This window comes from Accipiter gentilis, chromosome 31 (assembly GCF_929443795.1).
Source record: "Accipiter gentilis chromosome 31, bAccGen1.1, whole genome shotgun sequence".
Taxonomy (NCBI): Eukaryota; Metazoa; Chordata; class Aves; order Accipitriformes; family Accipitridae; genus Astur; species Astur gentilis.
In genome coordinates this window covers 8,718,247-8,745,651 of record NC_064910.1, presented here as the reverse complement: position 1 = coordinate 8,745,651, position 27,405 = coordinate 8,718,247, and the positions used below count along the sequence as shown (strand labels likewise).

At 41.7% G+C, this 27,405-nt stretch overlaps 2 protein-coding genes across 26 annotated transcripts in view; one reads left to right on the top strand and one right to left on the bottom strand.

Moving 5' to 3' along the window:
* UBE3A (ubiquitin protein ligase E3A) overlaps positions 1–9,465 on the top strand; it is a 551,561-nt gene extending 542,096 nt beyond the window's left edge. For all 24 annotated transcript variants that reach the window (XM_049834541.1, XM_049834533.1, XM_049834544.1 and 21 more), the window contains 7 exons: positions 1,498–1,642; positions 3,512–3,717; positions 6,004–6,168; positions 6,557–6,712; positions 6,805–6,878; positions 7,786–7,929; positions 8,154–9,465. In XM_049834541.1, the coding sequence (XP_049690498.1) occupies positions 1,498–1,642; positions 3,512–3,717; positions 6,004–6,168; positions 6,557–6,712; positions 6,805–6,878; positions 7,786–7,929; positions 8,154–8,274 (1,011 nt within the window). In that variant the 3' untranslated portion in view covers positions 8,275–9,465. The remainder of the gene's footprint in view (positions 1–1,497; positions 1,643–3,511; positions 3,718–6,003; positions 6,169–6,556; positions 6,713–6,804; positions 6,879–7,785; positions 7,930–8,153) is intronic.
* Positions 9,466–19,770: 10,305 nt separating this feature from the next.
* The window catches only part of CNGA3 (cyclic nucleotide gated channel subunit alpha 3), a 33,428-nt gene continuing 25,793 nt past the window's right edge, over positions 19,771–27,405 (bottom strand). For both annotated transcript variants that reach the window (XM_049834546.1, XM_049834547.1), the window contains exons 8-9: positions 26,799–26,905; positions 19,771–23,423 (exon numbers count right to left, since the gene is read on the bottom strand). In XM_049834546.1, the coding sequence (XP_049690503.1) occupies positions 22,015–23,423; positions 26,799–26,905 (1,516 nt within the window). In that variant the 3' untranslated portion in view covers positions 19,771–22,014. The remainder of the gene's footprint in view (positions 23,424–26,798; positions 26,906–27,405) is intronic.

Below are 27,405 nucleotides of genomic sequence, written 5' to 3'. Positions count from 1 at the left end.
TTTAATATGTATCTTAGTCAGCTATTCTGACTCGCTGTCATTATCGGGGTCTACGTGGCTTGCCTCCATTTTTTTAACTGAGCTTTATAAGCTACGGAGTTACACTCTCTTCCTGATACTGTTTTTCAATACCAGTTAGTGCAAGTCTTCACATGCTGGTTTCACATGAGGAGCTTCAAAGTTTTCAAACCTGTTATGCTAACCACCTTAGCTCTTTCACCCAACTAGCCCTGCTGTGCTGCTTGAAACATGGCTGGCTGGCTAACTCAGCAGTTACCAGGAGAAAATGTATCTTACTGGTGGTGTCACTTTATGGGTTGATGGTGTCATTATTGCTGCCTTTATCCTCTTTGTTCTGTTCCTGTTTTCTTTTACACTTGTGTAGTAAAATTCTGGGACGTAAAGAATGTGTTGGCGTGTGTGGGGGTAAGGTAGGGTAGTGAAATAAAAAGGTTTGGCGTGTTAAGGACACCTGCTGGTAACTACAGTGTGCTCTAGCCTGGATTAGAGGCAAATCTCACCAGTAATATGGTTTGGTAGAGGAATGTACAGGTCCATCTGTGCCTTACTTTACTGCAGTTGAGTTTTCTTTGCCATGTAGGTACGTTTAATGTAATCATGCTGCACAGGTTTAACCAATATGTTTACGCTTTTAAGCAGTATGTTTCTTACCAGCTGCAAAATATTCCTGCATAACTTCTGATTTACTGAAAGGATACATTTTTGTTGGAAGAAAGTGAAAGACCTGTAATGGCCTTTATATAGACATGCAGCCCTTTCCTATGAAATGTCACAACTTCTGTTTGACCTTAACTGAATTTTCACTTTCATGGAAGCAATGCAGTAAATCTGTTTAAAGGCACTGAAAAAAATAAGAGCAAGAGATTTCTGAGACTTCTTCATTAGGGTCAGGAGGAGAGGGGACTGATTTGACTGTAATATTAGTGTCTTTTTATTTCTGGGGGTTTTTTCCCCCAGCTCTTTGTTTGCAAGATGCAGCTGCTAGTCAAATGCTTGTCTTCTGTCTTCCACTTTAAATTATCACATGAAAGTTCTGAAAACATATCTGTGTAATCCGTTCACAAAACCATTCATTGTCAAACATGTAGATCAGATTGCAGTCTCTTTTCATTGTCAGATGAATTTAATTATCCCAGTAATACATCTTGTTTTCATACTGTTTTCTGTGAATTTTGTGCAACACAATGCTAACTTATTTAAAGTAAGTGCTTAAAAGAATAGAAATGGAGAACGCTAACAGATTTAGTTGGCTAACAGAGCAGATCTGTGGTAAGTTTCTTGCTGTGTTAATCCCCAAATTCTAATACATGCATAGAGTGATTTAGCACTACTATTGGTTTCTGATATTTTACTGTTGTGATTTATACTTGATCTCTTAGGTTTGGAGGGTAGTTTTGATTTCATTATTTGATACTCAATTGACTCTTCTAGTAAACAGATTTACTAATGAAATACTTCTATCTATTCACTCAATAGTTAGAGATGATTGCCATGGAAAATCCTGCAGACTTGAAGAAGCAATTGTATGTTGAATTTGAAGGAGAGCAAGGGGTAGATGAAGGAGGTGTTTCCAAAGAATTCTTTCAACTGGTCGTGGAAGAAATCTTCAATCCAGATATTGGTATGTGTTCTAATAATTTACTAATTTATCAGATTTTTCCCATGAAAGATTGGACCAAATTATTTTTGAAGGTCCCTTCCAATCTGGGCTGTTCTATGTTTATGTAGTGCCTTTCTATATCTGCTGCTGCTTCTCTCTGAAGCCCTCCAGATTTCTTGGTGATTATGCGAGTACTTGACCCATTGATGCTCACTATGTCATCATCAGTCATCCTCCTAAGGAGAAGTGATGAAAAGGAATAACTGTGTATAGTTAGTGAAAGCTACCATTACGTGTTTAGATATAAATCAGTAGTGTAGGGTTGCAGGGTTCCCTTGTTTGTTCTCTCACCTTTCTCCTCGCTTTGCTTTGTGATTAGCTTCTAGAATTAGTAAACAAACCAAAGAGGAAGAGCTTCTGCAAAAAAAAACCAGAGTAGGACTATGGTGAGTTTTTGAGTTATTTCCTCCAGCTTAAAAAATCTGATAGTCTCAGTTCTTCTAATGATTTAATCTAAAAGGGGTACAGATCCAAAATGTGACAGTAATGTCAGATTTGATTGTAGTTAGCTAAGAACTAGGAGTAATTTGATATATTGGAGCCAGAGTTTTGTATTTGTGTTTTAACAGTAACATTTCCATCTTACTCTCTTCCCTTGCTCCCTGCACCAGTCTTTTATGCTTCTGTCTTTATACCTGCAAGGACATGCTGCTTTTAATATGCAGCTTGTCTACTGTTCTGAAAAAATTAAAATGTTTTAAAATGTTGTTTCCATGCCTGGAAATCATGACACTTAGCTGTACAAGCAACAGGTCACTGGGACTATACTTATCCAGGGTGGTCTCTCCCTTCCCTTAAGTCTATGGGGTTTGCATTTATCTTGCTTCAGTATCTAGTCAGGTAAGCAATGGATTTTAACTGTGGGACTCACTTAAATAGTTTATAGCCTGTACACAAACTGGTTTCATAAACAAGAGCTAATCTAGTGGCTTGCTACAGCCAAAAGGGTAAGGGACTCTTTGCCCTTTCCTTGTCTGTACAGTCCTATCTGCTCTCTCCAGCTCCTGGCATGTGCCAGTTCAGCAGTTTGTTGAAACCTTCTCTGAAGATACTCAGCTTGTGAACTTGGCAGGAGATTGGTCACCTGAAATAGTGAGCTGAATCAGACAAAGGGATAGGGGAACAAAGCAAAACCTCTCCCTTTCAAGAATGACAAGCTGTTAAAATTGCAAGCCCTCCGGTGAAACAACAATCCCATGTTACATTTTCCCCTCAAGTTAGAATGTATGTGATAGGTGCAGCAACAGTGGACCTTATCGAGTACCTTTAATAAAAAAAAAAAAAAAAAAAAATCTATTGAGCATCTACGATCATATGTGATAGTTAATCCCAGCTCCATCATCATAGCTTCCAGTTTAATAATAGGGCTGCATCTAGTCCTGTTCCTTTGCTGGAACTGCCCAGAAAAGCTTTTGAGGAAAGGCTATCACTTCATAGTAATTGGAGTTCTTCAGGATTATTTCACCACATGTTTTTTGATGGTGTTTTGCACTGTTGTATTTATCAAAGATACAATCTATGTTGACAATGTGCTGCTGCTTCCTCAGTAATGGAAGGGGATGAAAGGTTGTGTACGTACAGCTTCAGTGGCATTGCAGGATGTTGTATCACAGGTCTCCTGTATACTTTTAGTGGTAATGTGAGTAACAGTATTTTGAGCAGCTCCAGTTACCCTAAGGTAAGTAGCTTCTCTTTGCCATTAAATTCAGCGTAATGTTAAGTTAAACACTCTTTAGAGGCATTATAATGCAAATGGGTTTATAATGGTATGTTTTACTTGTAATTTTTATTGAAATGTAACCATAATTGTTCAAAATCATTTTTTTACAGGGATGTTCACATATGATGAATCTACAAAACTGTTTTGGTTTAATCCATCCTCTTTTGAGACTGAGGGTCAGTTTACACTGATTGGCATAGTACTGGGTCTGGCTATTTACAATAACTGTATACTGGATGTACATTTTCCCATGGTTGTCTACAGGAAGCTAATGGGCAAAAAAGGAACTTTCCGTGATCTGGCAGACTCTCATCCTGTAAGTTCATTGTGCTCTTTGAGTTTATTAATGCATTTTCCATGCAATAACTTAATCTAGATTTAAATTAAACACAAGACCGCTGTCAGAAGTGGAAGTGACATAACCAGTGACTTGTGTGAAGAGTCTGTATTTGTTAAAATCATAAGCAATAAAACCTCTTAGTACATCTGGTTTGGAGGAGGCAGAATTGTCAAGTCAACTTGGATACCAATAAAGCTTTGTTCTATTTTTTTACATACTGCCTGAATTGCTTAATACCATTAAGCATAAACTATTATTAATAGTATCTTCCCAAAGAGACTTCTAAAATTAGGCTGTTTATATCTATTTGTAGAAGTAGATTTCTACAAAAAATGTGAAAGTAACAGTAGGCATGCAAAGGTGTGATACTCATTGGTTTTTGTCTAAAGCAAAAGATAGATGAGGCAGTTCATAAAGATCCCTGCAGTTTGGGAGTAGTGATTAGTGTTCATCTTCCCCCACCTCTCTCCAGTTCATGGCTATACAAAAACACTAAGCTGTGCTCATGCTTTAGTAGATAGAGCATAGAAGTATGTATGCAGGATGTGTTGGCCATGCACCATCTTCAAAGATCATCAGTAACCTTCCATCATGCTAGCTAGTATGAGTTATTAGTATGCTTCATTTCCAGTTCAACAAGGCCAAGTGCAAGGTCCTGTCCATGGGTCAGGGCAATCCCAAGCTCAAATACAGGCTGGGGGATGCGTGGATTGAGAGCATCCCTGAGGAGAGGGACTTGGGGGTGTTGGTTGACGAGGAAGCTCGATGTGACCCAGCAATGTGCACTCGCAGCCCAGAAAGCCAACCATATCCTGAGCTGCATCAAAAGAAGCATGGCTGGGAGGTGATTCTCTCCCTCTGCTCAGCTCTCGTGAGACCCCACCTGCAGTACTGCATCTGGCATGTTGGGCCCCCCAACATAAGAAGTTCATGGACCTGTTGGAGTGAGTCCAGAGGAGGGCCACGAAGATGATCAGAGGGCTGGAACACCTTTCCTATGAAGACAGGCTGAGAGAGTTGGGGTTGTTCAGCCTGGAGAAGGGAAGGTTCCAGGGAGACCTTATAGTGGCCTTCCAGTACCTAAAGGGTACTGGAAGGAAGCCAGAGAGGGACTTTTTTACAAGGGCATGTAGTGATAGGACAAGGGCTAATGGCTGTAAACTCAAGGAGGGTAGATTTAGATTAGAGGAAAGGAAGAAATTCTTCATTGTGAGGGTGGTGAGGCACTGGAGCAAGTTGCCCAGGGAAGTTGTGGATGCCCCATCCCTGGAAGTGTTCAAGGCCATGTTGGACAGGGCTTTGGGCAACCTGGTTTAGTAGAAGGTGTCCCTGCCCATGGCAGGGGGCTTGGAACTTGGCAATCTTTAAAGGTCCCTTCCAACCCAAACCATTCTGTGATTCCATGGTTTCAAATGGTGGGACATTTCCCTTTTCATAAGCAGTTATGCAAAATCTTCAGCTATTCAAAAAAGATGAGTAAACTGATACTGTTTAAAAAGAACTTGCCTTTTATTTTTGCTTAATCAGAAAATGAGGCATATGTAGTCAAAAAATATGTTATCTAGTCTGCTTTGGATGGTTACATACAACAGCATGCCAGCTTTGACTAGTTTCTCTGTAAAGTGATGTTGAGAAATACACAGTGCTCCCAGTTCCCTGTAATTTTTTATTACATACTCAAAACTTTTTATGACAGAAAAAGTGAATTTATTTCTGTGGAACAAGGCAGTCAGGGCATTTCTTATTTTTGCTCCCCTACTCTTATGTTTCTCCTCCGACACCTACACTGACTTCTTTTAAAGTAATCCTTTTTAAACTCTTTAATATCACTTAAACGCTTCCTTCAGAGCTTCTCAAAACAAAAATGAAATCCGCAGTAGTCAAGCCTCCCAATGCTTTTTCTAATGCTATAGAGCATGGAGGATAGGGTGTTCACCGGCCCTTGCCACCAACAGATGTAATCAGTGGCTCTTAAGCTACAGGTCTGACCATTGCATTTAGGAAGATTCCTGGGCACTGACAGGCCCTTCGAAGGGAGTTATCACTCATTGCCATGTTTCTTTTTTATCTTTCCTTAATATCTGCTATTGGTTGTGTTTTACAAACACTGAGCTCAATATACCTTTGTTTGGAGTGTTATGGGAGATCTTGGGTGACTTGTGTCATAGAATGTAACAACTTTTTTTGAGGCAGATGATTTCATGACTCAGTGAAATCTATTGAAACTTATTTATGATGGACATGTATTTCTTATTCTGTTAGGTTCTTTACCAGAGTTTGAGAGACTTACTAGAGTATGAAGGAAGTGTGGAAGATGATATGATGATAACGTTTCAAATATCTCATACGGATCTCTTTGGCAATCCAATGATGCATGATTTAAAGGAAAACGGTGATAAAATTCCTATTACAAATGAAAATAGAAAGGTACGCTCAAGTAATTTTTTTAATGTAATTGTAATTTTTAGATACTCTATGCAGAACTATGTATCACTCTATAAAGGTTTGGTCTCACTTACAATTTAAGTTTAAAAGCCTTTTAAAATTGCTATAGCACAGTGTAGTTGTAAGCAGAAAAGGTTTCTTTCTTAACAAAAGCATAGATACATGCATACGTAGCTTCTGTGTGTGGTGTTTGACCTGCTTGAGAAATATTTGAGACTTACTCTTCATTATTGCTGAGTAGAAGCTGAGCCCAGATAATCTACGTAGAATTATAGAATTAAATATATTTCAGGCTCTTGTATTTTTGGGACATACTTCAAGTGGCATGTGTTGAAGTACTAAGGGTTTTTTTGGGATTGTTTCCTTACAGGAATTTGTCAATCTGTATGCTGACTATATACTCAATAAATCAGTAGAAAAGCAGTTCAAGGCCTTTCGGAGAGGATTCCACATGGTGACCAATGAATCTCCTTTGAAATATTTATTTAGACCAGAGGAAATTGAATTACTTATTTGTGGAAGTAGGGTAAGAGCCCTGAATGTACACCAGAAAGTGGAGCTTTTTGATCCTAAGTATATAATTAGTGGTCACTTTTAAAAATGTCATCTTCTTTACAGAATTTAGATTTTCAAGCACTAGAAGAAACTACAGAATATGATGGTGGCTATACAAGAGACTCTCTTATTATTAGGTAATTTTTTCTAATTTCTGAAAGATTAAAAACACTTTACATGCCTCTTCCTTTATAATGAATTTAATATTGTAAGATTTAGTATTGTTTTAGTGCTTGGAGATGCAAGTGTCTTACGTATAATTTCAGTTTACTCAAGTACTGTTATTAGAAAAGAGCAGATAGTATAAGCATTGTCTTTAGCTTCCAGTGAACATTGGTAAAGCTTAAAAGGGATTTTTTCCCTACATTTTTTGTCCTTCTCTTATACCATATAGTTAAATAATCCCTAGCATAAACAAGGCTGTTTCAATAAATCACCACTGCTCTCTCTGCTGTTGTTTAAAAAAAAAAATTATCACAAGCACTGAATTTTTTAATAGGTTACATGTGTAGAACTTTCTTCTCCAATTAGAAATCAAGTAAATTCAATGTTTTTACCTTCTAGTCCCCTTTGACTAGAGAACTCTGAAGGCAAGGGTCAGAGAAGTGTGCGTCTTTGGTCATCTAAACTTTGCTAACTACTTAACTAGTTCCTGCTAGGGTAGAAAACCTTTGACAGCAGCTGCATTTGTTTACTGTGGTGTGTTAAGAAGGTGGTAGAAATGGACAGTGTAGTGGAACCAGTATAATTCCTTAGGAAACAGGAATAATAAAAGAAAGGAAGAATATTTGCAGATCACTTGCTCGCCAAATTTAACATTTAAAAACAGTTAAACTGCAGTGTTTTGGTAACATTTCTCATTTCTACTTTTGAATCTCATTGATTGGTAAATACATTACTGTTAGTTTTGGTTTATGAATGCAACTCGTAAACTTGACATTGAGATTGATTGGATTACTAAACCTTAAAAGTTCAGTTACTTTTGAAAGTCTCACTTATACCAAAGTTTTCAGTTTACTTACTTTTTGATTTTGTCCTTGATAGGGAATTCTGGGAAATAGTCCATTCATTTACAGATGAACAGAAAAGACTATTCTTGCAGTTTACAACAGGCACAGACAGAGCCCCTGTGGGAGGACTTGGAAAGTTAAAGATGATCATAGCCAAAAATGGCCCAGATACAGAGAGGTAAATAAAAAAAAAAAATTTAAAAAATCTACATTTTGCTTGTTTGTTTATAAATGGAAGCAAATTCTGTGCTTTTAATTTGTTAGCTTAGTTAAATCTGAAACTTGAATCTTTAAGCAAAGTAGATTCTCTTTAAATTCATTATTTTGGATTTGTGAAGTAACAACTTATTTCTTTGTACTACATGTTCCCAGATCTGAATTTTTTTTTTTTCCACCCCACAGGTTACCTACATCTCACACATGCTTTAATGTACTTTTGCTTCCGGAGTACTCAAGCAAAGAAAAGCTTAAAGAAAGATTATTGAAGGCCATCACATATGCCAAAGGATTTGGCATGCTGTAATAAATATAACAAAGGGATTAAAAAAATGATGGTGGTGATGTCCCTGTCCAAAAAGGCCATAAGATAGTGAGCTACAGTAGTCACCTGTGTTTGTGCCTCCCTTCTTTACTGGGGACATTGGGCTGGAACAGCAGATTTCAGCTGCTTATATGAACAAAATCTTTATTTTTTTTCTTTTAGCGTGAAAGTGTTACATATTCTTTCACTTGTATGTACAGAGAGGTTTTCCTGAATATTTATTTTAAGGGTTAAATCACTTTTGCTTGTGTTTATTACTGCTTGAAGTTGAGCCTTTTTGAGTATTTACAAGAAAACAAACTGTACTCTCCCAAGGAAAATATTGCCATCATTTGTAGACCATGTAACCTTCAAGTATGTGCTATATTTTTGTCCCTGTATCTAATCAAATCAAGAACTGTACTTTTTGAAGAGTTTGCTTTTGAAACTTGAAGTCTTGGAAACCAGTGTGATGCAATTACTGCTGTTCTAGCCCCCAAAGAGTTTCTGTGCAAAACCTTAAGAATCAATAAAGATGGAAGGGAGAACTTGGAATGTTAAATTGCAGCCTTGAGAACTTTACTTTAGTCACAGCACAACAATTAAAATTCATTTCACTATATGTTGTCTTCACATGTCTTGTAATAAACTGTGTTTTTAATTAGGAAACATTTCTTAGCATATGAAAGGGTAGAAATTTTAGTTACTTTTTTAAAAAAGTTTACTTGGGAAAGTGCATTTTCAACTGAACAGCTTTAGAGTAGGGAGTGAAGTGTTTGGAAAAAAGATAGGAAGTTTTTGCTATATTATAGACAAAGCATGTGGAAGTGCACTTAAAATGAAGTTTTATTAATTGCCTATTATGTTGACATTTTAAATAGACAATCCAAAGTCTTCCCTACATGTTATGTCATCACTGTTTATTTAATGAATCATTGTTCCTACTTATCAAGGCACATGATCAGTGTTGCAACATAATCTAAAGGGATGGCTACTGTATTTTAATCTCATCTAACAATAAGCAAAATTGAACAATATTAAACATAAGGCCTACTTCATGTTGTACACTTCCAACCATTAAATAAACTGTTAGAAAGTAAGTACTAAGGTTATGTTCATCTACTACATAAAGTATTCAGTAGGTTTTTAATTTAACTCTACAAATCATATCAGAAATAAATCCTTTACCTTTCATAGTCTGTGTTTAACGTTAATTTCTCCTGTTGCAATATATGATAAAGGGATTATGCGTTTTTAAGTGAAGACGTAACTGGCATATCCCTTTTATAATGCAAGCTGCAGCGGATGTGCAGAGCTGAGCTTGTGCCTTGACAATTGCTATAACTGACTACTACCAATCAAATCCATAACTGTGTGGAATTGGCATTAAAAGGCATAGTTTTGAAATCATTGGAGAAGGAAAAGGTATCTTTCAGGACTATTTTAATGAATTCTTTCTAGTAATAGAAACAGACAACTGTTATGTAACTATGATGCTGAATAAAACAGTAACCTTTTTTCACCACGGTTCAGTGAAAAAGAAAACAAATGACTTCCTTACTTTGATAAATCGGGTATTAAATTATTTGATTAGAAAACATTGCAGTACAGCATAATTTGAGGGTTACAGGTATGTAAACTCTCCAGACGTGAACTGTAGTGATGTGGGGTCCAGCGATGTTCCCCTCTCAAATCCAAGCCAATGCAAGACTGCCTGGACACAGGGACTGAAACTTGCTGGGGAGGGAGAGGTGCTGGCTGTCTTCTGGTCTTTGATCTCAAGGTGGCACTCAGGGCGTGCCTTATTTCATGTCCTTGAAGAGGAAAACACAAGATACCCTACCTCTCAGCAGGGTGGTTGACGACAGTGCTTGCTGATTCCTTCAGATTTGGAGCATCTTTTACTATAGGTGGTGAGAAGAAGATATGCTGAGTGCCTTGAGGTGTTTTGTTACAAGTATGAACCACATCATGGTACTGCTGTGTGGTACGTACTACATTGATAGTCTTATACTGTTAAGCTATATCCCTATAACTTGGTTTATTCTGATGTAGCTATGGATGGTGGTTATGCCCACCTGATGTGTGTAACATTAATGTTGCGGTTTTTATATAGGTCCAAAAGCTGGGCAGACAGCATAATTGGATAGCAATACAAAGCTCTCTTAACTGAAGTGTTAACATTGTAAATACGCTTTTTTTCTGTCTTCCTTTAGCATTAAGATTAAAATAATGCATATTTGTATTGGCCTTTAAAAGCATAAGTTGTTTTTCAAGGAATCATATTAGGTAAGATAAAAGTACTTCATGTTTGATGTATATTTCCCCTGTAAATATATACTGCCTCGCCCAAAATGCACTGTATTGAAACCTTATGTCCTTAGCAGTGTTACAAATGTGCTAATTGTCCAGCAGCAGCAGTTGATAAGTTTTAAAACAAATAAATCTTGAAGTCTTGTAGCTGCAGGCTGCTCTCCAGCCCTACAGAAGTTCCAGACAGTCTTCTGTTGCTTGAAAGGTTTGTCAAAGTGGGAAAAATGCTATTTTAAGTTCTTTTTTGGGGTTTTGTTGTTTTTTTTGGTTTTTTTCTTTCCTGGGCTCCAGGCACACCCAGAATGTCTTTCACCCTCACTTAGTCTTTCAGCAGTGTTCAGCAAATTTAAGGTCTGCAAAGCTGACCTTGCAAACTTAAGTGTACTTTCATGTCACTGAAATACCTCTCTCAAGTGAGATGGAAGACTTCTCTTCCAAGGTAGCAGTCTGATGCAAGTGTGCTGGTGTTCTCTCCTCAGGGTGTCCTTAATATGTTAACAAAATATTTTGGGCATCTCGGCATTGTCTCATTTGACAAGTGATAAATGCCTCTCTGAGCATTTCCTTATGCACCCTAACAGTCTGCCAAGATGTTTCCAACCTTGGTGCGAAGGGGTCATCAGGCTTTTATCTGTATTTGGTAGTGTTATATGCCTCAAAAATTACAGTAATGCAAGATACACTGAAAAGAATCATCTAAGTACTGAACAAATATGGCATTTTTTCAGATTTCATTAGGAGTGAAGGAATAGTTTTTTGTAGCTCTAAAGGCATGTTAGCACATGACTCCGCATGAAGAGAGCATCACCTTTTAAAAGATGAAAGCTTTTGTTTCTTGCTAAAAAGATTTCAGCAACAGTTGTCAGGAGTGAGCACAGTTCAGTTAACTAAGGAACAGTGTTTTGTGAACTTCTGACTGGGCTTATCTTCTGTTTGGCAGGCAGTTGCCTGAGATGGGACTGTGGCAGCCAAGGAGCCCCTCTCCAGCCCTGTGCTTTGAGGAAAGCTGACATTGGAATGGGCTGGCGATGAGCCTGGCGCTCCAAGCAGCTCTGTTACAGTAGTCAACCCATGCCTCTCATCCAACTGTGGTCTTCACTGCTGAAGCAGGAGCTTCATACTGCATGTCATACCACGCAGGTGTGTGATGTACCTGATGGGCTGAGCTTCCAGGCAGCCCGCAGTGTGGGCTGCCCAGACACTTGCCCAGGTTTCTGCTCTGTGGAGCAGGGAGTGGGACACAGGTTTCCATGCTGCTGATTTTCAGCCAGAGGACAACCCCCACAGCTTCAGCTTTACGGTGCTTCACTGGCACTGCTTTAGCCAATTACCTCCAGATAAATTTTTAATCTCATTAGGGGTTTAAAACTTTCCTGGTTGTCTCAAGAGTTTTTTTCAGGATGAAGATAATCCAGTCAGGCTGATTGTTTGAGCTGTGCCTTATTTATTATGCAGAAAAACTCCAGCATTTCAGCATGCAAGATGGAGCAGGAACTTCTTCCAAGTTTAGCTATGCAAGATCAAGCCTTTCTTGACAAGAGCTTACTTTATTCTGGTTAGTCTCAGAATCACAACTTGTGATCAGTTACTTACAGTTCCTGTTTGTACTTGTGCACAACTTTAATTAAACTTTCAGAATTAATGAAGTGATCAAAGTTGTTGTCACCAAATTCATAAGACCATCAGGGACTTGAGATTAATTTTATTAAGAAATTCAGTTTTATACCCTATCGTAGAAGGGATACTGCTTTGGAAATGGAGTTGATACTGGCATTTGCCTTTAGATAGGTCACTTCATATCCAGTTGAATTCATTTGGAAAAACCATGAAATAATGGCATGTATTTTCTCCAGTGCTCCTTCTAAAGATGTCTTCAACTGTTGATTTTTATTATTTTTCATTAACAAAATTGAAAAGAGTGTCTTGCTGCTGGATTTCTCTAAGCAGTAATTTTCAAAGTTACTTCCTAGGTGACTTTGGCTGTATGCTGTGGAGCTGGAAGGTTTCTGTCTTCATAGCTTTGCTGTCATTAAATCACCAAGTGAGGGGCTGGCCTGCAGTTGGAGGTGTTTCCTGCCACTGACTTTGCGTCCTGATGTACTACCTTGTCACTGAATGTGAGAATCTCCCTCCTCCTGTTGTCCTAGAAGTTTCCAGAGCATCTTTGGTTGAGTTTCTGGTAAGGGGCATCGTGGCCAAGCCTGAAACAGGGCAATTCTTTCACTGCAACTGCAGACCAGGACTGCCCAGCCTGTTGAAAGCTGCTGTGACAGAATCCATGGGGAGCAGAAAAAGCAACTTTTTCCTTGATGTGTCTGTCTGGATTGTACCTCCTCTGAGCTTTGCTCTCTGAAGAGCTGATAGTGGGGTATGGTGGGTATTGGTTTGGGAGCCATGTTCTTGAATGTAAGGACGGAATTTTGCAGGCATAAGATTGCAAGTAGAAAAGGCTTGTGATCTTTGAAAGCCACAATCAATCCCCTCCCCGCCCCCGCCAAATGTAGTATTTTTTTCACTTGGATGCAAATTCCCATTTCTCTGAAACCTGTGTGAAACATCAGTCCTTCTTTTGCAGTGGCTGGTTTACAGGATGGGTCCTGGGCAGGAGCTGGGCTTGGCTGGAGAAGTCACTCGTGTTGGCTGGTGGGGGGAGCAAGTGAAAGGCTGAGATGGGAGAGGAGGGGATGGGTTGGCAGACAAAAGCAAGTAGGTTGGAAGAGAAGCAGATGAAAAATGGATTTTGACTGAGAAAGAGACTAGGGAGGATGAAGGAAGTGGAGGTGTGTTTTGGTTTTAATTTTTTAACTGAAAGGAGGGTTGTAAAGGATCTTGAGAAGACAAGGGATGGTGGGAAGGTGGTTTTAATTGCAGATGTGCTGCTTTGTGGTATGCAAATATGGTTTTGTTCTGTTCTACAGTATTTGTAGGCTACATACAGAGAGTGGTGCTGATAAATAATTGGTCTACCTAGTATGCTTGTGTTTATGGATGTCTGTTGCTCAATATATATCCTGCTTCAGGGTTTCTATGTGGGGAAATTTCTAAGAGACAAGGATGTCAGAGATATGAGTGGAGAGCAGGAATTTTTATTCTATTTTAGGATAATACAATGGCACTAGGAACTGCTACGGTACCTTCCTGGGTAGGTTTGTGCATAGTTTTTGAGACTTAAAACTAGGGTTGACTCTGAAAGTCAGGCAGTGATCACTGGAGTCGGATTTCTGCCTTTGGATGGACAATGCAGCACAGCTAAACTATAAACGGCTACATGTGCATGGATGCTGCTGCACATATAGGCTTGGTTGACACCTGGTACTGAGCAATGTCAAGTGAAGATAAAACTGCAGCGGCTTGAAGATTTGTGGTGGAACTGTTGTCACATGCAAAGCTGATGTGAAGCCTTTCTTCGTTAAGAAGAAAGCTCTAGTATAGAGTTCTGCTGTGCCAGTGGGTTCACATACAGAGATCCTACTGCATCCTTTTGCTTCCAGATCGGTATAGCACAGCTGTGCAAGCAACAGTGCTCACAAGTAACTGTAAATTGCCAACTAGTTGAACATTTCTGTTCTAAGTTTTCAGCTGCCACATTTGATTTGGTTATTTGCCATTGCAAGCACTCAATGTTCGAGCAGCGAGGGGTAAAGATCAAGTGAGCTAATATGATACAATTAAAGGTTTTTATTGTTTCCTAATATAATTGATGTTAATAAAAATGGGGAACAGCAGTAGAATGTTTCCTAGATGAAAGCATGTTTTTATCTCCCTTGTGCTATATACACTGATTTTTTAAATTAACTTTTTTAATTGTCATCTGCACATGAAGAATCCTATGAACTTTGTAGCAAGTCACCTAAAATAAAGCAGGTGACGTTTTGTCCTCACCAACATGGATACTTTCTTTTCAGAACACAACACGGACTCCTTTATGAGCATCTGATAAGGGTTGCCCTTGGGCCAGGTTTTTTTCACCTTGAATCTCTCTGGGAAGGATCTTGTATTCCCAAACTAAAATCCCCAAGTGGATATCCTTTCTAACAAAATTCCTGTCTGGCTGCTTTGGAGTAGGGCTGCAGCCATTGGGCTCTGTCTTTGCTGGGCTCTGCTTTCCTCCCTAGCTGTAATGGCCAGCAGCCAGCCCAGGTGAGAGCATTGCTCTTGCACCAGGATTTGTTCTGGACAGCAGACCTCAGGCCTTTCAGAGGCAACCCTGCTCCAGACCTGTGGCTTTTTGGATAAGCAGTTTGACATTATCATCCAATCCATTTTCCTTGCTGGCTTTGCTTTTGGGAAAGAGAGCCTTCCTGGTGTCTCAGCCCTAGGAAAGGTTTACTGGATCTGGGACTCTGCTGCTGTTGCCACCTTCAGAGGATGGTTTTAGCCCATTTTCTCTCTTGGCTTTTGTGCTCTTGGCTTTTCCCAAAGGGACAGTGGGTGGCCTGGAGCCAGTGCTCTCAGCTGCTCTGTCCTGCTCCAGACCAGCGGTTGCAATGGGGGAAGCTGGAGGTGCAGAAGCAATGGTAGTCTGCCTGCTATCTTTAGGCCTCACTGCTGCAGGGCTGTGGGTGGTAAAAATGGGCTAGTTTGGCAGTTTCTTCCCGGCATCCACAAGGCGGGAGCCTCCAGCATCCATATTCTGCTGCTTTTCACCTTTCCTCTGGGAATCTCCCATCCCAAGGTTGATTGCAGCCTCTGGAGTCTCCCAGTGGCTGATGGCAGCATCAGTTGGTCTCAGTGCCTTCCGCGTCTGCAATTCCCCCCCCCCCGCCCCCTACACAAGTGAGAGTGAAGCCCTGTAGGACTGAAACCCGTACAGAGTAGGTAGCTCTGCTGTGCTACACATCGCTTATCCTGCCCTTGGTACCGGTGATGGCTGGGGAGGGGGAACATGCTCTGCTGGAGACATCCCATCGGTCTCTCGTGAGCCTCTTCTGGCCACCAAAGTTTCAGTGTAAATCAGTTCTAGAAAACTGCCTGGTCGATAGAAAGGGGCTTACCTGTCTGCTTTCTCCAGGGCTCCAGGTCACTGCGTCTCTTCTGTAACTGTCTCTCCCCCAGTGGCAGCAAGCTGAGCTGCTTCTCCCTCGCCCAGGACAGGTCTTTCACCCCTCCTCTTGGCTGCATTTTGAACTGCCACTGGGTGTCCTGAGGTGCTGCATGGCTCTTTCCTTGCTCCTCTCCTTCCTCATAGCAGTCATCCTCCTTTGGCCACCAGTGCTTGCGGCTGGTGCTTTTAGGTTACGGCAGGTGAAACCTTTTCAAAGCAGTCGGCCTTGAAACCCTGAACTGAAAGTGTTTTGCTTGGGGGAGGTCCTCTGTCAATCTACCTGGTAGGTGGGAGTCTCATCCTTTCTGCCGGCGCTCTGGTCTGAACCACACACAGAGAAGCCTGGCCATGGCTGAGAGGGTAAATGAGCTGTGGTGGCAACTGATGTGTTTGGAAAGACATGAGGCACTTCCCTAGAAAAGCTCTGCAGCTTTTTGTTGCTAGACATAAGCGTTTTTCTAACCTTCATGCAAGCATAGTTGGAGGCAGCTGTGTTATTGAAAGGAGATGAGGCACTGGGTTTTCAGTAGTCAGAATCCATTAAAAAACCCACCTCTGGATAATTTCTTTCACCATAAAGTGCCCAAAGTCACTGCTGTAAGAGGGGCTTCCTTGTGCCAAGCTTTGGACAAGTACCTGTGAACAAGCAGCCCCAAGGACTTGTTTTAAAGAGCCTAAATCTGCAAATAATTTGAAAATAGCGGGAATCCCAGTGAAGCTTGTTGGATGAATTATCTGCACCATTTTTCAAGTAAAATATTTGTACTTCAGTGGGGAACTGGCAATTGGTTCTCCTAAAAAGAGTAGATCTTTGCAGCACAGTCTGTTTGATTCATCAGCCCTGGAGGCAAGCTGTGCCAAAAAAAACCCAAAATCCTTTTGTGCCTCTCTATCTCCTTGTCTAGAAAGGCAGGTAGTGCCCATGGGTTCTTGCTGTGCCACCCGCCTGGAGGGGCTACTCAGGTGTAGGGACTGCTGTTGGGGTGGCTCCCCTTCCAGGGCAATGGTGGGGGAAATAACTGTTTTGTTATTGTTGAACAATGTTTCGGGTGGGTTTTTTTTGTCAGGAAACTAAAGAAATGACGTATCAAAGCAGACAAAAAGCTGAGAAATTAAAAGCCATTCATCAAGCTGTCCATCGGTCCAGAATACAGTTGTGCTTTCCCAGTTATCCAGTTCTTCAGTTGCCCTGTTACAGAAAGGTTGATAGCAGCCACTACAAACGTTAAGGAAATTAAAATGGAATAGCAACCATTAGTAAATTCCTTTCCTCTTTCTGCACTTCTGGTTTTAATAATCTACTGGTGACTATCCAAATATGACAGGTCTCTGTTAAAGCTGAACAGTGTCCTCCTCAGCCTTTTGGGAGGACATCCTTTGGCATGGGAGCTGCAGCCATTGGCAATGCAACCTGTGCTCTCCTTGCAGAAGCCAAGCAGAGATGGTAGAGCCGATGAAGAAAATCTCTTTGCGAGAACTGCTGCTGCTTCTGGAGTAAAGCTAACATTTGTGCTCATTCTTGATGCTGAGGACACCCTGCTGTCCTGCTCTTGAGGTTGCAGAAATCAATTTTGCTTAAATAATGTGAGTCTTCCCTTCCTCCCTCACTCTGCTCTTAGGGTTCAGAGCAGGGAGAATTGCAAACACAGAATAGCAGAATTTTATTTTCCTCAGTGAAGCTGCAAGGGTAGTTGGCAGCTGCAAGCCTCAGCCTTTGATTTGTGAGCTGGAAACAGTTGCGAAATCAGAATTTCAGAAATAAAAGGCTTGACCATTTTTAGTCCCAGAGTTTGTTCCTCAGGGCTTGCATGTGTTTCCCTCCCCATCCGCTCAAGGCAGAGTGGAAGGGAGCAGGGCTTCCCCATCCTGCCTGTAAAGAATCCCCAGGCAGCATCCTCCTTGGGCTCTGGACTGTGGATGGGGCTGGGGGGAGAGGGGGATTCCCAGATTGATGGCTTCCCTCAGAAAAACTGCCACAGCTGAGATCCTGTGCTTTAGCTGCCTGTACAGTTGCCAGATCCATTTGGTGCATAATTCATTTTGCTCTCAGGGATATGCAAAGTATTTCTATGAATGCCAGATTATGTAAACGGGGGTTTGATTCTTTCTGTCTGTTCCAGGATGGAAACGTTAATAGAAGAGCCAGGGGACTTTGAAGTCAAATACTAATGCTGTCATCTCACAAATCTTCAGGATAAAGAGCAGCTCTACTTTAGTCAGCCTAACTGCATTATCTCATTGGACAACCTGGACTAGGTTTGCCCTGTGAAACCCTCTTTCATCCTTGCCATCAGCAGCAATACAGAAATGAATGTGTCTTCCGAACCAGCAACATACGGACCAGCTCAGAGAAAGCATTAATGCCTTTGTGGGGAAAAGGAAAACGAACAGTTTATTTCTTAATGTAAAGCAGAGCCCTTTCTGGTTGTATGTTAACAAGTATTTGGCAGGAATAAAACTGTAAAGCAGATGCCTAAAAGAAAAGAATTAAATGTAGGGTTGTTCCTTCCCTGGGCTGTTTCTGCAGAAAGAGCTGCACAGTCAAGCTAACCCCAGCCCTTGGCTGTATCTGAGGGGGTCTGTACAGATACATGTGCTGTTTTGCTGTCACCACCGTTTCTGTTGTCCAATTCAGTTCATTGAATTTTTCAGAGCAGAGCTATCTACTGTAAAAACCGTTACAGTAAAATAATTGCAGGGGACGAAGGGAAAAGGATGAGGTGCTGCTATTGAGAGCACTTCAGAGAGCAGCAAGACAAATCATTTGCTGCTGGGGAGCAGGGCCTGTGACTTGAGACCCTTTCCCTGGAAAAGCTCAGTCCAGGCAGCACGTGGAGCATGGCGGTGCTGCTCTACCAGCTTTGCCCTCCTTTTGCACCTGCAGCAGATGTTCAAACACCTTGGGCCTTGTCCATTGCATGTCTCACCTAGCACAGGCACCTTGGCTCCCCATGGCCACCTGCTTTGGCATGGGTTGGCTCCTGTACCTGTGTGAAGTGAGAGCTGTGGCCATTACAGCCCTGTTTGCAGCTTCAGGGTATATGTTCAAATGCTCTGTAAAAGCTGTCCTGTTCCTTGCTTGCTTTTGTGGTGGGGTTGAAGGACCAGGTCAGCCCATGCCAGGTACTGCCCAATGCTTTGGAGGGGATTTTTGGTAAGTGATGTGTCTACAAGTAGCAAAAAACTGCAAACGCTTTTATTTCTACTGAACAAGGCACTAGCCCTGCTGTGCTGCCCTGCATGGAGCTGGAGAAGGAAAGGATGGGAGATTGGTGGCAGCAGCACAAGGAGCCTGGCAAGCTCCGTGCCCCTGAGGCCCGGCACCGCTGGGGAAGTGGGGTGGTGGTCAGGCTCTCATGCCTGCGTGGTATCTGCAAACACAGTGACGGTGTCAAAACCAGGCATGGGACAACAGCTGTGTGCCAGCTGCCCCACCATGAGGGTAGAACTCTGCCATTCCCACTTGGTCTTCTGTCAATTCAGATCTCTTTTCTAGCTAATGGTTTTCTGGGCCATGTAATATTAGCATGATCAAAATCTGTCATGAAACATTAAAATCCAGAGGGATATGGATAAGAGAAAACACTGAGTTGCTTGAACATTATTCAAAATATTTTAATGTACATGCTGTTGCCACATTAAAGAAGGGGAAAAAAGCATCTTGGAGATGAAAGACATCAAAGGATGTGATTTCATCATGCTAAAAGCTGTATATTTCAAAATGACTAAAGCCAATAGCATCAAAATAGCTCTTTTTCTGGCATGTGAAAACCAGACCAAGAGGCATGGAAAAGGGAAGAGCGAACATGTATTTAACTGATAGATTAAGCTGTTCTGATCCATCAGGTAAAGAAGTATTCTTGCATTTATGGGTTTTTTTGAACAGGTATAAATAACACTTTAAACACTTCTACTTGTATACACGTAGTAGGCTGGAACAGCTGTAGTATGTTGGGTAGATAGATAGTTACAGAGAATGATGACTGATGTAGAACATGACGATAAGTATGAAACCCCTACCACATACGGTGTTTGAGTAACACAACAGTGAATGTCAGCCACATGCGAGTGCGTGTACCTGCCTCTGTTACAAGGTGAGAGTTGCAGGTTTGGCAGCCTGTGACTGCACCGTCGGTACCAGCCAACACCTAGCTCCACTGCAACCCTGCCTTCCTCAGGGTGGGAGCGAGGGCATAAGGCCCCTGCCAAAAGCAGCCTCTCTTACTTCCCCCATTTGTCTCAAGCCCTTGGAGAAAATAAGGACAAGATTCAGCTGAAGGACCAAAACTCCCAAACTCCACCAGCTGCATATAGGTCTCAGCTACTTTCCAAAGCCCTTACCATAGTCAGTGGAAATCTTGATAAAAGGGGTGAAGCCCAGCCTACAGTAGACATCCAAGTCTAGTTGGCTTCTAGGCTGATAACAGGAGTCTAGACATGAGCCATGTGTGGAATTCTAACAACTGGTAGTCTCTTTTCCAGTGTTGCTGGTAAAGCCCCATTCCTTAGTCCACTATCAGATTTGTCTCTCTCACTAGGCGCAAATGTGTCAAGAGGAGTGGGACAGCTGCTTGCCCAGAGATGAGCAGTTGTACTCAGTTTAGCAAAGCAACTGCCTCTCTTGATTTCACTACTATCTAGTTAACCACCCTCTTCTCAGTGGGTTTCTCACCAATTTTCCAGCAGGACATCTATTCCCACATGCTGTTAAGGCTCCTAAGTCAGGGCTGAGGACAACTAAATGGCAGAGTGCTGCCCACAGCAATACGAAATGCTGCTGGAGGATCCAGTCCCCATGCCACAGATGCTGAACAGCCCCTGCTACTCCATGCTGTTCTGAAGTCAGTGAGGTGCCGGAGAATACAAGTAACACAGGGAAAGCTACATGACAGAAAAATACTGTACAGCAAAAAAGGAAAGCGAGTATCTTCCCAGAGGGAGAATATTAGAGAAGTCCCCTCAGCGGGACGGAGAGAAGCCTGGAAAGAAACTGGAAGCAGCAGGGTGGAAGAGGCTAAGAGGGTTGTGTAAGAGGCAAATCCTGAGGTTGCAACATGACAGAGCAAGAAACCTTTGAAGTACCATTCTGCCCTGAGTGTCATGGCAGGCTAAATGGACCTGACCTGTGTATTCACCTCAGAGCCTGACCGTTGGCAGAGACAACTATTCTGCAGCAAGTAGAAAAGCGACCAGCACAACTAGGCTCCTATCAGTAGGACCTGAGCGAACGTGGCCTTACTTCTCCCTAACTAATGGAAACACAGTAGTGTGACAACTACTTCAGAGAAAAGCTGACAGTAAATAGCACGGGGAGGAGGAGTAGGCATCCTTAAATGAAATAAAGAGGAAGAAACACAGGGCTTGTTCTCCCTGCCTCGCAGAAACCCTGCTGCAGGAGAAAGCTGGCTCGCAGGCAAGGACAGCCTGTCCTGCCAGCCTGTGCAGTTTCTCTGTAGCCTCCCTCCAGGACTGCCACTTGGTGAAAGGGAATTCACTCAAGACCCTGTGTATGGGAGCTGCATGCACCAGGGCCCTCTTTTCTCATCCCAGGTTTAGCGAAGCCATATTGCCACAGATAACCTTCCATCAGTGAGCTTTTGGGGACTCTCTTCCAAGTGAGGCTTTTACCAGTGGGGATCAGGCTGAGCTAAAAAAAAACAAAAGGGGGGGAGGATCTCCCACTCTCCCCCCAAGCAAAGCAGTTGCAGATCAGCAAAGGCTGTCGCAGACCATGCCAGAAAGGACATGAATGAGCACTGCTACTCTGTCAGCATGGTCTTTTGTGCAGAGCCCAACTCATTAGAAAGAATCAGATGCACAGCTATTTCATACACGTGCAGGGCTACACCGCACAGGCCAGGTCCGTGCTGCTGCGTAGCTGTAGTCCAGCTGTTTGTGCAGATGCTTCACTGTGAAAGAACAAAGATTTCTGAGAAGCCCAGATGTGTGTCCATGCATTTAATCAGCTACTAAGGTAGCAAGTTCAAGCATGTACCCTATAAATATTTTTTAAGCCCTTTAAAAAAAAAACAACAATCCCTTCTACTTCAAGTACAATGCCTTCTTAATGCAACATGCATGGGAAGAGACACTGTATGTCAAGACCTACATGTACCATACACAATAGACATTCTGAGCACAGCTTGTAGGAAACCCACTCCCAGTACAAAAAAGTACCCAAATGCCAGACCAAATCTCCCCCTAAGAAGAAGGTGACAAAGTTCTATTTACAAGAAAATACTGCTTCAGTTAAAAATACTAAAAACCATTCTCTTGAGTTCATATAAAAATAATCATGTCTATGTATGCACACACGTATTTACATACATTTATGGCTTTCACATGCTTCAACCTTCTCCAATAAATGAGGAAATATAAATACTCCATTACTGCTTTTTCTCCTCCTCAGGTTTTTCAGCCTCTGTTTCTCCAACTGATAAGGTGCCACTACCATATTTTTTCACTCGGGTTTCTACACTGGCAAGTCTCTGCTTCACCTTTTGTTGAGATGAGGTGTATTCTGCCAAGAGCCTCGCAAACCTAGTCTGCAGTGTATCCAGAGCTGTTTCAAGTCTTTCTATTTTTTCTTCCAAGTCTTTTGGGTCAGCTCCTGCTTTTGCTGCTTCCTCATCTATTAGATTGTCTTTCATCAGAATTTGTCGCCCTTTCTCTTCCAGAGCCTTTTTGGCTTCTGGATATTCTGTGAGGGCTTCCATTAAATCATCTTTAGACAAGCAGAACAAATCAGAATAACCAATACTCCTTATGTTAGCTGTCCTCCTGTTGCCAGATTTGCTACCTTTGATGTTTAGGATGCTGATTTCACCAAAGTAGCTGCCATCGCTTAGGACTACAAATTGGGTTATGCCATCATCTGCTACCACAGCCAGTTTTCCCTCTTTAATAATGTACATTTCTCTCCCAATATCTCCTTTTTTGCAAATGTAGTCCCCAGGACTGAAGACCGTAGGTTTCAGTTTCAGCACCAGCTCAATGAGAAGTCCAGCTTCACAATCCTGGAATATGCGCACTTTCTTCAGTGTGTCCAAATGGACATTGATGGCAATTTCAGCCTTCAACTTGTCAGGCAGATTTTTGAGAACTTCCTTCTCATCCACTGTTTTCTTGTTGGTCCAGAGGTAATCAAACCACTTAATAACCCTGGCTTCCAGATCCTTAGTCACTTTTCGGAAATGCATGTACTGTTTAATGGAATCCACTTTGGCCTGGAACTCTGCCCTGGAGGCATTCATGTTGGAAATCATGGAGCCCACGTTACCGACAATGGTAGCAAAGATCAGCACACCCACCAGGAAGTCAATGACTACAAAAAGATACTCTTCATCTTTCACTGGGGGAGGTGTTTCTCCAATGGTTGTCAGCGTGAGCGTTGACCAGTACAGACTGTAAATGTACTTTCTAGACAGGCGCCCATACTCTGGAATGGACACATTGGGGTAGACCCAAGAGTCAGTTCCAAATCCGATGAGCTTCGAAATTGCAAAGTATATACATGCGTTCCAGTGGATGATGATAAGAATGTATAAGACAAGATTTCCAATACGAAACATGTTTGGATAATTTGTCCTGGTTTCAGTACGGTCAAAAAACTCAAACAGACGAGAAATCCTCAGTAAGCGGTTAAATCGCAGTTCAGGGTAGTTCAAACCAAGCTTCAAATATGCCAGGTCTGTTGGCAGAAGAGACAGCACATCCAGTTTGAACTGCAGAGTTTTGGTATAATGATCTCGTAATTTCTTTTCATCCTGAACTAGCAAGCCTTGTTCAAGGAAGCCTTCAAAGAATAAAAATACATATTTTACTTGTTAGAATAAAAATACCATCAACAGTACTGCGTGACTTATATTTCAGATACCTGAGAACATTAAAATTTGTACTGTTATGCATACAGACATTGATACACTATGAGTTCATTTAATGACAAATATTTAATTGCAAATTTAAGTATTTCAATTAAGTTTCAAAGCTGATATATAATGATAAAAAGCAATGACTCTATTATTAGCACAGTGCTTCCTGCAGTCTTCCACTCTGTTCTGGGACAGCTGTACCATCTTCTTTTAGGTATCTTTGCAAAAAGAAAGGGGAGGTTCAAATGTCTCATTTTTCATGAATCATTGCCATGAGTCATAACTAAAGTTAAGCAAGTGGCAAGCAATTGTGTATAAAATCAGAGTGGAATATTTTTAAATAAATACCAAGAATAAGTAGGTATAATGGATTGTTGGAAACTTTTTCTGAACAATATAGATATTCTTGAGATAAAAGAAATCCAGTTTCCCCCCCCCAAGACATGCTTTTCCTCTTTGTGTTTCTAGTGAGAGACCTACTAAGCAGAATCAAAAGACTTTGGGAAGTATTAGCTTTTAAAAAAATTATAAGACATAAACTGCGGTAAGCGACCTTAAAGCAAACTGCATCTGTGTAAGAGTTCTCGTAGAAAGGCTGCCTGAGCAGTACAGCTGCAGTGCTGTTTTGTACCTCTGAAAGCTCAAGGCATTGAAAATGTTCCACAGGGAACAGCCTATGCACTGCAAAATACTTGCTGCAATTGCAAGTGGAAATGTCCAACTGTCTGCCCACTAGGCCAGTCAGGAGGAAAAGTCCACTGAGAGAAAAGCAAAACATTCCCTGTGTATCAGGGATTATCACATTTTGCTAATCACTTTGCAATCTACAAGCAGCAGCTTTCTCAGGGAGGCATCAGTTGAGGAAGACCAAGCTGCATTTCTTTTGCATGGCTGTATTTCTGGAATGTGTGTTTATCTGTACAGCTGCCTCATGTATATGTGTGTATCTGTCTTTGGCTATCTGCAAGCTGATGGTGACTACAAATAGAAGTAGTTCCTGTGCCATGAATGTGTTACTTCCCAGAAAACTGCTGAAAAAGCTGGTCAAATATGCCCTTATTAACAGAGTTATGCAACAAAACAGAAAAGTTGGCCAGGCAGATGAATCTGACTCACAATTATTAAAAATAACTTTGGAAACACCTTCCTTCTGAAGGAATATAAAAGCCCCTCAGCTCTTTGTCTCCTCGCAGAACTGAAGTCCTATGGTGAAACCTTCTGAAAGCATCAAAATGCAAGGTATGCTAAACACAACCAGCTGCTGAGAGACATGAATCTTTTCTGCTTCACAGTGCACAGCCACCAAATAGATGAAATACAGTGAAACTGGCCCTGCAGGTAGAAAGGAATGCACTGCAGAGAAGCTGATGTGGGTCACGGTAGATGTGGGGCTACCTAGATCCCAGTTCAAAGCCAGTCACTGCCCTTAGACAGCAGGGAGTCACACTCTTCCCCAAAGGATTCCAGAACCTCTGTCCTCAGGGCAAATGGACTTTGCAGACTTACAGGAAAAAGCAGCAGGCACAGACAGAAGCAGGAGGGGTTGTTAAGAGAGTTGACAAAGACTGCAGCACCTAAAAGAAGCGACTTCTTCCTTACTTGTGTGCCTGAAACTGCAGCAGACACCTGCACTGAAGCATTCAGGAGATCTCTGCAGCAGTTCTGCAGTTCCAATCCAGGTCTGCAAAGCTGACCTTCTAACCATGCTTTAACAGCTGTACAATCATTATCAGGACAGCCCATGGAAATTTTGTAACTTGCACTGCCTGGATATGGCCAATTTCTGCTCAGTTCTTTCCCATTACAATAACAGATATAACTGCAGAAGAGAAATTTAGTTGGCATAGTTGACATTTTAACTACACAAAGATGATGAAGCCCCCTCCACCCCAAATACAGCAGTCTTGTGATTTAGGCTGCTGTCTGAAACGTACTTTCCTATTGAACAAGGTATTTGCTAAGTTTAAGAATTTGGCTTGCCATGAGTTGTGTGCTTCCCAACATGACAGCATTTTTAGCCTCTGTCTTGTAATTATATTTACAACTTGTCACAAGCCTTAATTAATGTCAAGCTGTCACCATGATTAAAAAAAAAAAAAAGAAAAAATGTAAAAATCAAAGATTTAGAAGATCATTTTTATAACTATCAGCGTGGTTTTGGACCCTTTCAAGGGACATTTGGGGGCTGCATCAATACCAGTAAATAGAACAAGCCAGGAAATGTTTTCTGGCCCTGAGACCATCTACCATGACAGCTTCTATTCACAGGGAAGTTCTCCCAGCCCCCTCCAAAAATGACACCATGAACAACACCAAACCTCTACTGTCCTTCCAACTGTGCCCAGACACTGCCTGAGGGACTGCTAGCTGGCATAGCCCAAAGTACATGCACCAAAGTACATCAAGGACTATCCTAGCAATTTAATGGTATGGATCACTGTATGTTATTGCTTAGGCCTATATTATGACCTTGTTTTGTTTAAAACAAAACCCTTATCCCTTTAAGCCTAGAACCTGCATCAGCTGGGCACACTCAAATATGGAATCTTCTCAGTCTCTCTGGACTACAGAAACAGGAACAGGAAGCTGAAGAGAACCATTTCATGCATGACATGGCACAGTCCTCACAGGTCCCTTAGGTTCACACTTCTTTCAAGAAGGCAGGACCTAAGCAGAGGTGCCTGAGTTAATCCCATACGACCACCCTCTTGGGTTAACCCTATACCATCACCAGGCAGTGGGAGACCCAGACAGGACCTCGCAGAGGCTGCAGGAAATACAGCTGGTGGCAGGTTCCAGGCTGGTTCCAGGCAGACAACGGAAGACTGGAGGCTGAGATGAGTGCCAGATCTTGCACTTGATCAACTCAGTAATCACTTCTGAGCAGGATGCTACACAACCTGGCTAAGAAAGCAGCACTTGTGGGCTGCAGTTCGTTTCTTGCCCAATCTAATGAGCCTTGTGCTTGAGTACAGCATGCCCAGAGTGATCATGACATGCAAGTGCCTTATTCTCTCTTCACCACACAGCCTGTTACAGTGGCTATTTGGTCAGCATATGCCATGCCTATTAAGCACTGATGGAACTGAATTTAGAGACACATGAAGTGCAGGCATTGGGAAGTCCAGCATTAAAACAATCCAAGCTGGTCAGACACTTCATCTTCCCAAAGCCTCCATTGTTGGGCTCTGCTGGAGACAAGATACTACATGCATCAGTCCCCACCAGGGAATTTCTGTTTCCAGCCTTTATATCCATGCTGTATCTGAAAAAAACTGTAAAACCCTGGAAAGACTCACCTGTTCTGAATCTGACAAACATGTCAAAAACATAGATGACATCAGAGATATAATCCAAGAACAGCCATAATTTAACATGGTCAACTTGGAGCTCATCAAAGCAGGCTCTAAAGAAACAAAGATAGAAAAAAAAAAATTTACACCAACTGCATAAGCACATGTGCACATTACATACTTGTAATGTGCAACCTAGCAGTATGTTAGTGCCCATTACTGGCACTGCAAAATTACAGGTAGCATACCTCCATGCCTAGACATCTGCACACTAGACCTATGTCTAAACAGACACTAGGATCTTTCAGAATTCAAAGGTGTTCAGACCAGGAACAAAACTCAAGCACAATATATGCCACACAAGTTCACCTGTGGAGGAATATGCATATCCCTACAATTAAATATACATCAGATTTCATGGGATACACATCTCCACTAAGATAATTCCCAGAGACAAGTTTTGTTTCTGAGTGGCAAGCCATCCTCATCCCTCCCTGCCACCTGACACAGCCCAACCATTTCCACAGCACTCCATTACTTTCACTCAAACCGATTTCCACATTTTACAAGGGAAAATAAATACTCGAGTAAAATCCTTCCTGCCCTTCAAGCA